This window comes from Pleuronectes platessa, chromosome 5 (assembly GCF_947347685.1).
Source record: "Pleuronectes platessa chromosome 5, fPlePla1.1, whole genome shotgun sequence".
Lineage (NCBI taxonomy): Eukaryota > Metazoa > Chordata > Actinopteri > Pleuronectiformes > Pleuronectidae > Pleuronectes > Pleuronectes platessa.
Genome location: NC_070630.1, coordinates 4,201,897 through 4,218,479, shown reverse-complemented (window position 1 = coordinate 4,218,479; position 16,583 = coordinate 4,201,897). Strand labels below are relative to the sequence as shown.

The following is a 16,583-nucleotide window of genomic DNA, read 5'->3' as shown; positions in this document are numbered from 1 at the left end:
CCATGGTGCAGTCCCGCTTCTCTCCAGCAGAGTGCGTGCTTGCACCCAAGCTCTGCTCATGTGAGTGTATCATGTCAAAGGAGAATGTTCATACAATGAGGCTCTGTGTGTGTGAGAGAGAAAGAGAGAGAGAGAGTGTGTGTCTGTCTCTGTGAGTGTGTGTAGTGGCTCCCTCTATTGCCTCGGTGCACCACACGGACAAACGCTTGTCAATGGGACTATTTCAGACGGATCTCTATCGGTTCGTGCTCCGTCTCCTCGCGGCTCGCTCGGTGACTTGTGCGGGGGGGGTTTTGTTTTGTGTGTTCGCGACCGGATCCTCCTCATGCGGATGGAAGCAGAGAGGACGCAGCGAGAAAAAGAAGGAGTCGTTTCCCCCTTTTTTTACGCACACAAAAACGCCGTGAGTCTCGAACTTTGAGTGGGGTTTCAGTGCGTTTCACTCTGAATCCATCATCGGACGCCTTGTGGGGGGGTTTTGGGGGTTCGTCCTCCTCGCGAGGTTCTGTTCTAATAAAGTGTGTTGGAGATAAAAGTGCAATGTGGCCGGGATGTGACCACCGGGGCTCATTTTGAATCGAATCTATCTGTGCGCAGGGGTCGAGCGGATTCAGTCCAGCTGTGAATCCGTGTTTGTAAATCATTAGAGTTTTTAATTATAAGCTGACACAGTGACACCCCCCCCCCCCCTCCCGCCACAGGAGGAAATCACTAATGAAATTCTTAAACACTGGCACTTTTAAATTTTTATTTAATTTTTTTAATGTGGAGCATGTTGTGAGTTCATTCTGACCTCATCTCACTTTATAGGTTTTTAATAATTATATATATTATTATTATCAGCTCCGGGGAGTTCGTGCGCACTGTCCATTTCCCTTCCCACATGGCACCGTAGCCGAGTCCGTGCGCATCGTTTTCTTCCATGTCCGCACCGTGGTCCGTTTTACGCTCAGTGGACCTCAGCTAAACTTGCCGTGGACCCGCGGGTATGGGAGAGGCGACCCCCGCTCAGTCCGCTTCGGGCCCGTTCGGACCCATGCTGGGTGTCGGTTTAGGGAGCATGCCCGGCGGGATCGCCACCGGGCCGGGGGTGGCCACCTCCAGAGGGTCGGCGGTGCCACAGCTGCACAACGCCATCGTGGAGCGTCTGCGCGCCCGCATCGAGCTGTGCAGGCGGCACCACTCCACCTGCGAGAACCGCTACCAGAGGGGTCAGGCCGAGAGCTCCGACCGGGAGCACGAGAGCACGCTCCACCTGCTCAACATAGTCCACCAGGGGCCCGGGAACCGCAAGACCAAGGGCGGCCGGGGGTCGAACCAGCAACCTCCGGAGTACAGCAGGTCCAACGGGGAGCAGAAGGGAACCGAGGGCGAGCAGAAGATCTCTACGCGCATAGCGGTGAGTTTCTTTTTTTTTGGGGGGGGGGGGGGCAGTATTGGTAATGATGACGGTGATGTCATGGCTCCTGTTACATGTGGTGATGTGCAAACTTCTGCCCAAACTTGGATGAGAACTCAACTCTGGTCAGGACAGGTCATTAAGTGCTCTTTGTGCATTGTATTCGATCAGTGTGTGTGAGAGCTGTACGTCACTGTACGTCACAGTACTTCACTGTACTTCACTGTACTTCACTGTAGTACTTGTGTTGTGTTTATCTACACAAACCCCTGTTCAGTGAAGACCAAAGAGTTGAGGCCCTGGTCCGAACTTCAACAGGAGAATCAAACCCAGTGGCCCAGCAGGCAGGATTAAAAACCAGAACATGTAAAAATCTAGGTTCCCTGGTTTCACTGATTTGAAGTGGGCCCTTGATGTAGATGGGATGATACAGTATCACAGAGCCTTGTTTGCAAAGCAATCCATTCAGAGGAAATGGTTTTGGGGTCATTGGGCCACGGGGATGTTTTTTTTTTATTTCTGCATTTGCTGCAAAAAAACAGAAACCGTGTCAACATCTCTTCTGTGCAGGCGACGGAACCATGGTGCATTCTGTGGCTGGGTTAATGTGCACACTCATCTCCTTTGTGCACTGCAGATAATTCACTTTAGTTCATGTGTCGCATTAGTCATCAAGAGTGTGTTTCTTGTTTCCCAGAGATCTCGTATATTAAGTTAAAAAGCTGTGTGATTTTTTATTTCCAGTCGTTTTGTGAAGTCCTGAGAATCCTCCCAGAGTAAACTGTCAGAATAAACTGGTGTCGGTGTGGTTTTGAATGTTCTGCTGGTGCTGATGGTGCCGACTTCCTGTATGCCATCCATTAAGGGCACCCGTCAGTGCGGAGATGGGGGAGATTTATTTTGTTGTTTTCCTTCATCGGGCACCAGGGAGTTCAGCGTATGAATTATTTCCCAAGCCAGCGTTTCACTCCGATGTCAGGAGGGTGAAAGATTGCAGATGTTCCTGCTCTGGATTTGCTTGAGATGGCGAATGGAAAAATAAACAATGTCATGTACTTTTTTTTTTTTTTTGTCCCAGCGTGTCCATAAAAGGACAGCGATGATTGTTCCGTCAGTTCATTTGTTGTCATCACTGGAACTGGGCACGGGACACACACTCCCTGCTGCATGTCAAACAACTTGCATTGGCTTGTGCAACGATCAAGACTCTTAACGCACATTTGCAATAAACCTACAGGGTGGATGTGGAGTGCAGTTTAGCTTTATGGCTTCTGACGTGTTTCTGGTTTTCATGCTGTTATGTACAGTGCAGCTGTGGAGCCGAGACGAGAGGCAGGAGGCAACAACATCATGTATTACACTTACTGTCTGAAGGAGGTCAGGGAACATCATTATCGTGTACTGCTTCATTGTGTTTTTTTTTACTGATGTTGACTCTGGAGTAGCGTGTACTACACAAAACTGATGAGTGCAGCAACATGGTGAGGAGGAAATGAAGTCCTGGCGTACATGTTTATTTCAACCCTGAGGTTAATATGTTTTTTTTTTTACTTCATGATGATTGGGTGGAGCAGAACAGCAGCAACTGCAGAAATCCCCCCCCCCCCCCCCCACACACACACACACACCCGTCCGTGCAGTCACAGCCTCTATCCAGTTCTTTCATGAATTTACCCCAAAGTGTATAAAAATTAGAATAACTCCTCCAAACTCGAAAATTCTTAATGTATTTTTATATGATTTCTGGATTTTTTTTTCCCCAACACAGTGAAACTCTTGTCTCCACATATTTTTCCCGGGGTGCAGCTGTAATTCACCATAGTGCATTCTTCTGAATTTAAAAAAAAAAAGAAAAGAGAAAAAAGAAAAGTGAGGCTTCCACAATGGCCACATCTGTGCGTGTTATTGACTGTTCACATTGGAATTTGCGATGGAAATGTACACCGAGCGCGGGGCAAACAACACAATGGATTATGACTGGCTGGGAGTGCGGAGTGAGCAGCACTTAACAACAGCGCTCATTGAGAGCAGATTAACAAAAGGATATGCTCTTAGATGAAATTGGAGAAATGGGGAAAAAGGAGGAGAGAGACGAGCGCTCAAGCTTATCCGGGCAATTTTTTCCTTAATGCTCGTTGGATCTTCCGTTTTAGATTTAGATTTAGATTTAGATTTAGCCTTCTCTCCACCTCCCTCCCTCCAATCTTTCCCTTCATACCTGTATATCAGAGGAAGCGTTCACCACAGAAATATAGGTCACAGAGTGGAAAACACTGGTCCTTGTGTTACAACGCACAGACGTTGGGTTTCATCACATCAGGATCCGGCAGCCATATTACATCGTCTGTCAACGTCGCAGATAGCGAGCGCAGAAGAAACTGAAGGCTTAGCAAACACAGGCCTGACACAGCCCCCGCTGCATGGAGCCTGCCATGCACTGTCATGCCCTATTATCAGGCGTTTTTTTACAAATGGCTCACTAAGCACCTTCCTGAGAGATGAGCTGGCCCTGAAACAGTTTGAAGCACAAGGCCCCCGTCTAAATGTTTGGAGCCGCTGAATACATTTCCTGCACGTGTTTACTTAAAGTCAAACAGGCCTTGGAAAAAAAAAGCAGTGGGCACCGGGAACGCCTGGCGATTAACAGGCCCGTGTGCACTCTGAGGATTTTTTTGTTATTTCCCAGTCATGTACTATACTGACAGATCCTGGAACTGTTTGGCCTGGAGCAGCGAGAGCTCAATGTGCTCTGTATGCTGATGATGTGTTTGCCTGTTGTTGTCGTTTCCCCCCCCCCCACCCCCACAACCTCCCCTACTACTGAATCTGTGTGTCATCCACATGGCAGCAGCTCCTTCTCCTCGGTCATCCAGAGGTCCAACACTTTAAACGGCTGCAGCGTTCCTCTGTTTATCCTCCTTCTTCCTCCTTCTTCCTCCTTCTTCCTCCTTCTTCCTCCTCCGCCTTATTGTTTCCTGTCGCTCTCTGTCCTGAGAACTGCCCAAAATACTCTTTGTGTGTTAATTTGGCACGATTGCCGCACCTTGGCCAAACGATTACAAATTGGCAGCTCCGGTCAGTTGCACTTTTGATGGCAGATCAGATGTTCCCAACTTAGTCTCAGTACCCCCCCCCCCCCCCCCCCCCCCCGCCTGAAGAAAGGTCACAAGATGAATCAACAGAGGTCACCAGACGATTTAACAGGAAAGGAAAATAAAAATAACTTTCTGCTACAAACATTGGACTTACTTTTCAGACGCTGCCCTAATTGAGGCTCCCTCTCTTTTTTTTGTTTTTCTCTCTTTGGGATTTATTGGGGTCAGGAGCCAGGAATCTGGGAACCACTCCACTGCAGGTTTAACTGGAATAGCAGTGAAAACAGTGCGTATGTCCACCAAGGCCACTAAGAGCCTCCAGGAAGCTACACAACTCTGCTGCAGGAGCCACAGTCATTTTTCAGTTGAGGGAGTTTTCACGGTCATTTGCAAATTTGAGGTGAATTTATCAGATTACAAGTTGTAGATCCATATCAGACACATTTCAAAACTAAATGTAAAATGCAAGAAAACACTTTTCTAGTTTCATAGATTTTATCTCAACTAAGAACTCCAAGTGCAGACAGAGAGCTCCCACAGTTCCCATAGGAAACCACATTTTCATTTATCTAGATCTGAATTTCTATTTGCATCTGCACCAACTGGCACACACTCATAAATATATGTCCCCCTAAATTTTCCATCTAGATCCATGAATTATTCTCTGAGGAGATGTCACCGAACGCTACCCTCTCACAATGTAAAAGAAAGTGAACGACTCCTTCCCACGACCGACACCACACACTCCCACCAAACTGTGTGGTGTTCCGTCGTGTCGTTTTTGTGTAATTCTGCTGACAAACTAACAAGTGCAGATAAAAAAAGGGACAGTTAGACAGTTTGTGCGACATTTTGCTCAACCGTTGTGACTCGAGCCCTGACCCTTTACCTCATTCTCTTCGGGTGTGTAACAACAGTTTCCAGCTGTCTAGTGGATCGACAGTGTGGAGAGGAAACATTTCCTTGTACTCTCCTGTGGTCATGTATGATGGGTGAAGTGCGTGTTCGTGTGTGTGTGTGTGTGTGTGTGTGTGTGTGTGTGTGTGTGTGTGTGTGTGAGAGTGCACGGGGCTTTGGGGGTGTGTGCGCTGTAAGTGTTTCCTGGCATCCCCTGTTTGGCTGTTGAACCGCCTGAATCAGAGCTGCCGGTGGTCTGAGCTCAGCCCCGGCTCGGCTGTGATGTGAAACAATTAGCCCGGGTCCGTGGGGGCCACCCACCGTGAGGCCCTCAGCTTTTTTTACCCAGCCCTGAGGAAGCAGCGTGGATCCATGTTCAGCCCGCAGATCCTCCATGTTGTCATCATGGGAAGGCTGGAGTTTTTCTTTTTCCGGGGATCGCCGGCTGTCAGTCGATCCGAACGCTGAATTACTTTAAGTCCCCCCCCCCCCCCCCCCGTCAGTGGGGAGGGGGATCGCTGTGGGTGCTGTTTATTGACAGCGCGGCTCCACTGTAAGCCTGATGTGATTACGCTTGTCTCATTGTGTGTGGACGGGAGCTGTGAGATGAGTCGAGCGTCTCCTCGTGCTCTGATTAGAGGACATTAACATGGCAATCCATATACTGTGTAAAGCCAACTGTTAATCTCCTCCTCCTTCTATTTGGGATTAGGCTCCGTTTCAAAGATATGGTTTACACGTGGTCATGATCCAATTCTGCTTGTGTATACGTGGGGTATAATTCGATGTAGAACATACATCCAGAGCGTCGTCTTTTATTTAAATGTTTCAGGAACAACACTTAGAATCTATTACATTTCACATTATTCTGTTTTTTAGTCATCGATAGATTGAAAAGACTGTTTGTCAAACTGTGCCAGATGCTAAGTGGTCGGGAATGTAGACTTCTTAGATTCAAAGATTTGTGTATTTAAAGATCGTTGAATATGATTAAAGTAATCAGTCATTTTTTTTTACGATGCTCTCTCAGTAAATAATCCATTTTATATTTATTTACTTAAGTTCTTCCTGAGTGTTTTCAGCCTTCGGCTGTTCATAAAGTGAAGCCAAATCCTCTTGATTGCCCCCTGGTGGCTGGCCGCGTTATAAACTCTGCCTCCACCATGTTAGTAGTTGGGTTAACAACTAGCAAGTCATAGCATTTCCTGTGTTGTATCCTCTGATATGAATGGAACAGATCCTGGTTACGTTTCAGTTACAATACTTAGAATCTATTACATTTCACATTATTCTGTCTTTTACGATATTTTCCAATATGGTTGAGTCATTGTGATAGTTTGAAAAGACTGTTTGTCAAACTGTGCTCACTGCCGGATGCTAAGTGGTCGGGAATATAGATTTCTTAGATTCAAAGATTTGAGTATTTAAAGATCGTTGAATATGATTAAAGTAATCAGTAACTTTTTACGATGCTCTCTCAGTAAATAATCCATTTTATATTTATTTACTCAAGTTCTTCCTGAGTGTTTTCAGGCTTCGACTGTTCATAAAGTGAAGCCAAATCATCTTGATTGCCCCCTGGTGGCTGGCTGCGTTATAAACTCTGCCTCCCCCATGTTAGTAGTTGGGTTAACAACTAGCAAGTCATAGCATTTCCTGTGTTGTATCCTCTGATATGAATGGAACAGATCCTGGTTACGTTTCAGTTACAATACTTAGAATCTATTACATTTCACATTATTCTGTCTTTTACGATATTTTCCAATATGGTTGAGTCATTGTGATCAATTGAAAAGCCTGTTTGTTAAAATGTGCTCACTGCCGGATGCTAAGTGGTCGGGAATATAGACTTCTTAGATTCAAAGATTTGAGTATTTAAAGATCGTTGAATATGATTAAAGTAATCAGTCATTTTGACGATGCTCTCTCAGTAAATAATCCATTTTATATTTATTTACTCAAGTTCTTCCTGAGTGTTTTCCAGCATTGACTGTTATTAAAGTGAAGCCAAATCATCTTGATTGCCCCCTGGTGGCTGGCCGCGTTATAAACTCTGCCTCCACCATGTTAGTAGTTGGGTTAACAACTAGCAAGTCATAGCATTTCCTGTGTTGTATCCTCTGATATGAATGGAAAGGATCCTGGTTATGGTTTGCCTTGAGAAACGTGAGAACACCTATTTGTACTAATCATCAGCCAGATCTACCGACTGATGTCAGATCAGGTTCTGGACACGTCATAAAAAGGTGAGTGACGCATAAACAGTACGTAGGCAGGGTCTGAATATAAGGAAGAGGTAAATGGTTGGTTAATAACACACACACGCACACAGACACACACACACACACACGTCTAATGCCGCGGCCTGTCAGGTTCCAGGAAATGACTGCCTCCGTCAGACACTTGTTTGGACAGTGTGTTGATTCTGACTCTGTCGGTAGCTTCTGTATCATCCTCCGGCTAAACCGTGCGTGAAATGAACGTCTCTATTCCCCAGTAAACACGGTTTTGTGATAACATCAGAGAACATGCGCTATAAACAACTTAGTGACACAAATTTTGTGATCACGATTGCTCCGTCCTCCGGGGACCGCAGGGCACAGGCTTCAATAAGCTCTTGCTTTCTGATTTTGTTTTTTAAGTGGCACAAAACAAAGTTCACCGGCGACTGTCATTTCTCAGAGGGGCTTTATTTTGTTCAATCCCTTTCAGTTAATGAATACGCTGAGTGAAGATATTATGGAGACTTTGTTTTCATACATGTAAACCGCAGTTTTTAATATTATTTGGTGTCATGATGGCAACAAATACTCTCTAAATGGTTTTTCCTAGCAATTCTGGTTTGTTGATTTTGAGGACATCCTTAGTCCCGAGCAGCTGCTGCGTCTCACCACCTCCACAAGATTAAACTGTGGATTTTTCCATGTCCTGGTGGCTGTTGTTGACTACCAGGCTCCAAACAACGCTGTCGATGCCAGAAATTATGTATCACTTCCTGTGCACCAGTGGATTTTCCCCCAGAAAAGACCTATGAGACACTGGCTGCTCAGGACGACTGATTTACAGTCCGGGCTTACTGGAAGTTGTTTCAGTCGATAAAGGAAATCTGTAAAAATGTCAACTTAAAAGCCTTGTTTAGCAGAAAAACCTCCCAGTCGGTCCCATCCAGTCCAGGGACACTATCCATCTCCCATTGATTTGATCTGCATCATCATCTATTCATTCAATGTACCTGCTTCTTTATGTTTGTAAGTTTTCCGTCCGTTCATCAATTCGTCCCATTTTGTGAACATGATATCTCAACAACTCCTTGAGGGAATTTCTTCAAATGTGGCCCCATTATTCATATGGACTCAAGGAAGAAAGGATTAGATTTTGGTGCTCATAGGTCAAAGGTCAAAGGTGGCTGTGACCTCACAAAACACTGTTGCTGCCTTATGAACACAATATATCTCCAGGAACACCTTCAGGGAATTCTTTCAGATTAGGTACAAATGTTGGTACTGGGTTGTGGGGTCAGAGGTCAAGGTGACTGGGACCATCACAAATTACATTTTTATCTTTTGAATGCCTTGAGAGATACCTTTCAAATTTAGACTCATAGAGTAATTGATCATTATTACATTACATTTCATTCATGATCAGGGATATACCTCAAATTTTGACCCGTTATCACTTGGTGAAATGAACTGATTTGGTTTTAGGGGTCAAAGGTCACAGTGATCTCATATTACACTGGAAAAGAAAGTATGGAGACTGAAACGGCACTGGTTGGTGGAGGCATAAAACCACCGGGTGGGAAATCTAGCTTTATATTCACCACAGCATTCAAATTGCTCATAGATAAATCTGCTAATGAAACAAATAACACCTCAAACTGCATTTTTATTCATATGATGTCCATGTTGATAAAGGAAATCAGTATACGTTTATTTCCTTGGTGAAAATGTCATATTTTGATCGGATGATTAATTTAATGTTATGTTGGTGGAAGGAGAAAAAAATCCTGTGTATTTTTTCTCCTGGAACATGAGACTCAGCAAATGTGGTGTCAAGCGGCGACGTGTTGGAAATCGTGAATCTGGGACATCTCTGTACCTGGCACCATTTGTATCTGCTGCTTTTTATTCTGACACCAGCTCGCTCTCGTTCTTTTCTGGAATGATTTCGAATAATCCAGAAAAGAAAAAAAACAGACCACACACGCAATAATCAGTCGGAAAAGAAGAAGAACACGAGGACGACGGCAGCTTCCAGACGCTCAGCGGGGCACCGAGCATGTGTGTCAAATCAAAAGCCCTCATGGATCGTCTGCTCTGTATATACAGTATCTCTCTGGTAGTGTTTTTAAGAAGCAGCCTATCCCTCCCTGTTTCCACTTTCCCACACATCCAACCCTCCACCTGTCTCTCTCTCTCTCTCTCCCTCACACACACACACACACACACACACACACACACGCAACCCACCCCGTTGCGCCTGCCTCATGTTTTATTCAGCAGCCTATGGGACGGTGAGGCTGTATCTGTCTTTGAAGAGTGCTGCAGAAATCGTGTAGCAGACCCATCTCATCCTCGGTCTTCAAGGGGATGATACAATATAAGTGGGAACATGCTCAGAGGAACGCGGGCCCCTGACGGTCCAGGTGGGCCCCGGGGGGGGTCTGCTGCTGCTGCTGCTGCACTACGAGTCAATTTAACTGGTAGCTGTAGTGGAAACCATTGGCCGTAGATCGTATCCGCTTTCTGTCCTTGGCCGTGGTCCGTGGTGACCAGATGAGCCGGCGAGGTAACAAACAGCTTTACCTTCCGATACGAGCGGTGTGGAAAATGAATGATCAACATCGGCCTTGCAGCGTCTCCTCCCTGGAGGAGCGGGCTTTGTTGTGTGTCTGTGCTGAATGGGCTCATTTATAGTCCGGGTGGTAATGAATAATCGGTCGTGTATGTCTGTTTGGCTTTGTTTATTCTCAAAAGAATAAAAAAACAAAACAATAATGGGACGTGTCCGGGGTTAAAAGGGGTTGATTCATTTGGAAGTCAAACAGGAAACATGACATTGGACAATGGAAGTTTTGCTAATAATCCTTGATCTGAAAATAAGCTGCTGCTCATCTCTGTCTTTTTGTGTGTTTGTTAGTTAGTGAGCAAGATTGCACATAAACTTATGGAGATATATGTCATTAAACTTAGGTGCAGATCCAGATCAGGGGCTGATTCAAGATTGTTTTTCAACATTTTCCTTTATTTCTCTGAGAATCGTTTCATGTTTAGGGGACAGATATTTATGCATGTATGCAATTTGGTTAAGATCCAAATAAAAACCGAATTCTAGTTGTTAATTGAATAAAATAAACAAGATATGAAACCAATAAAGTATTTTCTGGCCTTGGTTTTGCCGACGATACGGATCTAAAACATCTAATGCGATAAATTCCCCTAAAATCTGAAAATGACCTGGAAAAATGGTGCACAACTCTGTTTAAATTTCCTCCCACCGCAAATGAGATTCTGCAGCAGACTCCAGTGACTGTGTGCAGATACTTGTTTCATGTTTGAATGAATATGAATTACCCCGGCATTCAGCGTTTCATCCAACCGAACATTTCTCTGGGTTGAAATACCTCCGTTCCCGAGGGGCTTGGATTAGAGAGTCCCCACTGTATCCCTTTGTTGTTGATTTGTGCTTTCAGCATGCTTCCCCTTCGTTGCCAGCACTTTGCTTGAATTTTCAAGCATTATGTGGACCTCAAGTCAAAAAAAAAAAAAACTCATCTGTGCTATACTGCAGTCAGTGGGGAATTTTTTAGCCGGACTAATATATTAGCGCTCATTGTAGTTAATAGATTCATCCAGGAAATAGGGTTCTTCGCGGCTTTTCATCATCTGCACCGTGGACACAAAAAGTGTACATGTGAGGGGAAGAAGAAGAAGGAGGAGGAGGAGGAGGAGGAGGAGGAGGAGGAGGAGGAGGAGGAGGAGGAGGAAAAAGGACCAGGCTCGTGAACATCTATATCTTCAGAGGGGCCTTGTCGAGGTATCCGTTCATGCCTGATGCGATTTCTTCTGCTGAGAGAGCTCTTTGAGGTTTGTCAGGTTTTTCCTGCTTGACTTAATTGAAGAGAGGGCAGGATTGTGTGTGAGGAAAAAGACGGGAGGAGGAGAGGGAGGGGGGGGGGGAGTGGAGGAGGGTTAGAGCCTCGGAGTGTCTTTCCACAAGTGCTTTGCTACCCGGCGCTGAAACTGGAACCCTGTGGGAAGAAACATGTTCAGGTGTATTTAATGTGCCGTGCACGGAAGCTGGATCCAGGGGACAAAATAAAACATGAGCAATAACTTTGCTCACTTGTTTGTCAAAGGACAAGACCCCGGAAAGTGCAGGCTGCTGTAACCCGGTGTGATGGTGTGTGTTTTATGCCCCGTCCACACTAATGTGGAGATTTAGCAAAAAATAAACATTTCCCCCCCAGCGTTGTAACTCAATCTTACAAATGCCTTTTGGTGTTCATCCGTGTGAGGCTACATGTAAAATGGAGCATTTGGGAAATCGGTGACATCACAATTTACTTCTGAAATGCCCACTTCTGCTTTGTGTGAAGAGCAGGAGCCAGAAACAACGACAACAATGGCGTCTATATACCAGTTTGTCTACATTTTGGTTAGTAACCGCTAAGTCTTAATTAAAATAAGAAGAATATTAGTGTTTTTGTGTTCATATTGTGTTACTCCTATCCAGGTTTTGTCTGGAACCGGAGCGGGTGTGTGCTCGGACACACGGGAGCTTATCTATAACTGTTCTCACACGTATCTGACAATCCAATCAGCCACCTGATATGTCAGAGTTTCCTGGACTTGTGCGGCTGATGTCGTAAACAGATCTGATTATCACAGTTGCCTCTGGAGAACTGGGTGTGGATGTCCATTCGCTGTGTGTGTGTGTGTGTGTGTATGTGTGTGTTTCACCGCGTGCGCACACAACCTCCCTCCCTCCACACCTCGCTGACGAGGCTTCCCTCCAGCCCTCAGCCGCGGGTCTATAGGTTCATTACGAGGTCTATTTATCACACAGAAACCGTTCAAACTGCGAATTAAATCGGCCGATCTCGCTCCTCTGCCGGGGAACAATTGGGTTTCGGAGCAAAGCAGCTTTATTTGCAGGACTTCAAACGGCCTCTTCTCCCCAGGGTCATTACCCCGCTCAGGAAATGAGAAAGTGGGCTCCTGATGTCACTGGCAAACCCGCCGAACACAGAGCGCTGGGTTAAACTGGGAGGAGGGGAGGGGAAAGGGTAGTGGAGGGGAGGGCCACGCCAGATCAGAGTTCAGACATGTTTACATTACAGCTCAGGATATTTCTCAGAGCCCGGCCAAGCTGCCGAAGTTCCCAGGCTCCAGAGTTGCGGAGAGTGCTGAAAAGAGGCACAAGCATTCACTTTTTCTTCTCCTCTCTTTCGCTCCCTCTCTCTTCTCTCCCTCCCTCCCTCCCTCGTTCCCGCTCTTGCGCTCGGGGGTCGGAGTCATAGTTCAACTCCATTTGCATCGTGGTAACGTTCTGCTCTTCTCCTCCGGGGAATATAACAGACGTGAAATGTACGAAAGGTGAAAGTCACAAACCAAATTGATACAGGCAACGTTTGCATGTCTGAAATGTTGTTTACCAAACGAACGTCAGGAACTCATAGCAAATTCTGCATAACTATACGTTACAGTTTTCATTTTTTTGGGGATCTCCAGTCCTTGACTTCTCCTTTACTTCATCTGTTTTCTCTTTAATATGCAAAGCGCCCTCTCTCTGCCTCGGCAGTGACAAAAACAATACCTGACTAAACACACAAGGTTCATTCTGTCCCACTGTTAACACTGATGATAATAACAGTTAAACTACTGAGCTGGTACTTTATCAAAGATTGAGATCCTGTCAGAGTCGTCAACTCGACCAGAACAAACAAATGTGGGTGAAATGTTTTTAGTTTCCCAACTCAGATCGCAGAGTAGTTAAATCACTCCACTGCTGTGGGGCAGGATTGTGTCTACAAGCTTCATGGGTTGTGTTAGTAACTCAATGTGAGGCAACAGCTGATTTAAACAATGTAATACAGTCTCAAGTGTGTTTTTTTAAAAGTATGAAACTCAGAAGACTCCATCTCTGTGCCAAGGCCCAACAGTCCCATCATGAAACCACATCTAAATCCAATTGATCCGGTTGTTTTATACCGAATTGCACAAACTTTTAAATGTCAGTCCACTAAATATATGATTCCTTTTATCCACCAACATGAATAATTCTCTGAGGAAACAATGATGTTAAAAAAAATCATATCTCACAGCGGTAAAGAAAGTGAAAACACAATATTGTATTAATCCTTCTATGAACAATACCACATCCTTCCACCAGGTTTCATGGTAAACTGTCCAGTAGCTTTTGTGTTAATTATGTTTACAAACAACCCAACAAACAAACAGACAGGCAGGGGTGAACAAATAACCTCCTTAGTGGAAGTATATGGAGCACCCAGCTGATATAAAACTATACGAAGTATTGTTTGAAAATCTTTTAAAGTCCCCTCTTGTGAAAATCAAGTTCATAAACACGATGGCCACATTAGCATTGATCCCAGTCACCATAAGAGGAAGGAAGGTGTAGAGTTACATTTGAGCCATTTTAAGACCATGAGGGGACTTTCTTCTTGACAAAACTTTTGAATATGTGATTTTGAGGAAGAAAGACGAGTTTACGCTGATGTAATAAACTACTGGAGAGGGATTGAACAGTTGCTTTTTAACATTTTAATTTCCCACAAGTTTCGCCATTATTTCCCTACAGGTTAATTCTGTGGTTTAGTCTGTTTACTGTCTTCATTATGTAAAATAAGAGATATTGCATCTGAATGAGACCTTTAAATAAAGGACATTCTCAAGAGGTATTGTTCAGATATGTGTGTGTTTCTCTTTTGGCTTTTTATCTGGAGGTGCTGCATTATTTGGAGGAGAAAACAAAGGCAAACTGATCGTTGTGAACATCCATCATAGTTTAAGTTTGACCTACCTAACTTGCCTAGGAGTTGCACACACAGTTTTTTCCCTGTGGGTACATTCACTTTCTCACTTTCTGTTTTACCTCCAGGCAAAGTAGTGGATAGTCTGGCTAAGCTGTTAGCTTGTTAGCTCCCTGATCATTTGAACAAGTTGCCCGAGCATACGTCTGGCAGTTAGCACTTTATTTTGTTTTAGACAAGTTCACGGTGGATCTCCGGAGAATTTGTATCCTCACGTGATCACAACACCGACAAATTTAAAGATCCAGTGTGTAAGATTTAGCTGAAAGGGATCTATTGGCAAAAATTGAATATAAAATAATGCCAGTAATGCTTGTGTCTCATGTGTCTTATCTTGATTGTTCGAATTGTTGTTTTCTTCACCCTAGAATGGGCCCTTTATATTTAAATATATTTACAATAGGAGTGGGTCCTCTGGAGAAGCGGCGGAGGATCTGCGGAGTCCTGCGCCTGTCTGAGAACATTTGTGAATGGCTGTAGGGTCAGGTAGAGGTGGTAGGTGACCACCACAGCATCGGTGTTGCAGAGAAAGTTTGTAAAGAGGAAATTAGAAATAGCAATTTTACTGTGAAAGTTGAAATAAAACTGTTATATCTCGCAATTCAAAGGCCTCTGCAATCCTCCAATCCACTGAATCTTTCCACAATATAAATCCACCACAATATTTAGGCTGTCAGCAAATGTTTCAGTACGAAATATAGATGTACCGGTTCTATATCAGCCCTCCAAATTCCACAACTGTCATAATCTTAATTCATGCGTTTCCGACGTCTAGACCAGCCTGAGCCGGGCATCAGATACGGGTCCACAGGAGGAACATAGATGGTCTTGTTTCCTCGCCGCGGCTCTGCCAGTAAGGTTGAGGAGTGGCAGCTGGAATGTTTGCGTTAGTGCTCGGCTGCGGTGAGGTGTCACGGTGCTGAGCCGCGCTCTGGCGCCTGCTCTCTCTCTCTCCACCTTGCCTGGAGGTACACAGACGCCGCTGTTGCATGGACAGGGAGGTGAAACCAGGGGAAGATCTTTGGTCTCTGTCTGCCCCGTCCAATCATCTGCAGTGTGCTCGTAACAGGAAGCAGGCCGGCAGTGACGGAGGTGCTAGCACACAGGAGCTTTTAAATATACTGTACTTTGTCTCATTCAAGGAGACGTATGATTCCTTCTGCGTGTCTCTTCCTTCTGGTGCCTCATATGGTTGTTTTGTAAATGTGAAAAGTTTTGCAAAGTTAAAAAGCCCAAGTTGTTCCACTCACCTCGACATCGTCTGGCCGTAACTTTGAATTATTGAGATGTCATGTGACGTCCCAATGCCCCAGATTTTCTTATTGCACTCAGGGCAGCGTGTCTGAAACAAAACCAGGTAAAGTGACATTTCCTTCTCACGCTGGACGTGGTTGACCAATCACAACAGAGTGTGGCACCTGACCAATGACAGCAGGCTGGGCTTTATTGGGAGGGTGGCCTTAAAGAGACAGGAGCAAAGTATTTCAGACAGAGGCTGAAAAGAGGAGCTGCAGCAAAGGACAGTGTGAGGAAAGTGATGAGCCGACGGAAGCAGAGTCTTTCCTGTGTGATGGATGATGTGTGTCGGGTTTTGCGTTGTCAGCCAAATTGTTTACATTTGTACTGTTGTGTGATTTGCATAAGAGTCATGTCAGCTGCATGAGAGCGATCCAGAGGTTTAACTATTAGATAAGTGCACTAGAGAGATTGAAAACACTCCTTTATGATATTATAAGTACTATTATATATTGTTTTTATGTTTGTGAGATTGCAGTTTGTGGTGTTGTACTAGATTTGTATAACAATGTACAAGAGGTTTCCGTGCTTTTGTTCTGTTAACCCAAAGTGAAAACCATAATAAAAAGGGGAAGTTAAGGGAGGGAATTCCTAGCATCCGAATGAGGACCTTTATTTTCACTGTCTTCCTCTCCCCCTCAGAGTTCTTGGCACACTCAGGTTATTATAGAAATGTTTCCTAACTCTTGCAAATAGTTGTTTTGCCCCTTTAAGGTGAAAAAGTAGAAAGTGTGTTCCCCAGGTGTTGCTTCCAGAAGGTGAGACTAAGTCTTACAGCCATAAAAGAGGGGAATCCTATAACTATATGGTAGAAACTTGTTGGTTTATAGGGTAACTCCAT

The 16,583-nt window shown here is 44.8% G+C and overlaps 1 protein-coding gene across 1 annotated transcript in view; it reads left to right on the top strand.

Moving 5' to 3' along the window:
- Nucleotides 1-91: 91 nt before the first annotated feature.
- Nucleotides 92-16,583, top strand: part of zmp:0000001236 (mastermind-like protein 2) — a 42,033-nt gene continuing 25,541 nt past the window's right edge. The window contains exon 1 of the mRNA XM_053422620.1: nucleotides 92-1,399. Within this exon, the coding sequence (XP_053278595.1) occupies nucleotides 989-1,399 (411 nt within the window). The 5' untranslated portion in view covers nucleotides 92-988. The remainder of the gene's footprint in view (nucleotides 1,400-16,583) is intronic.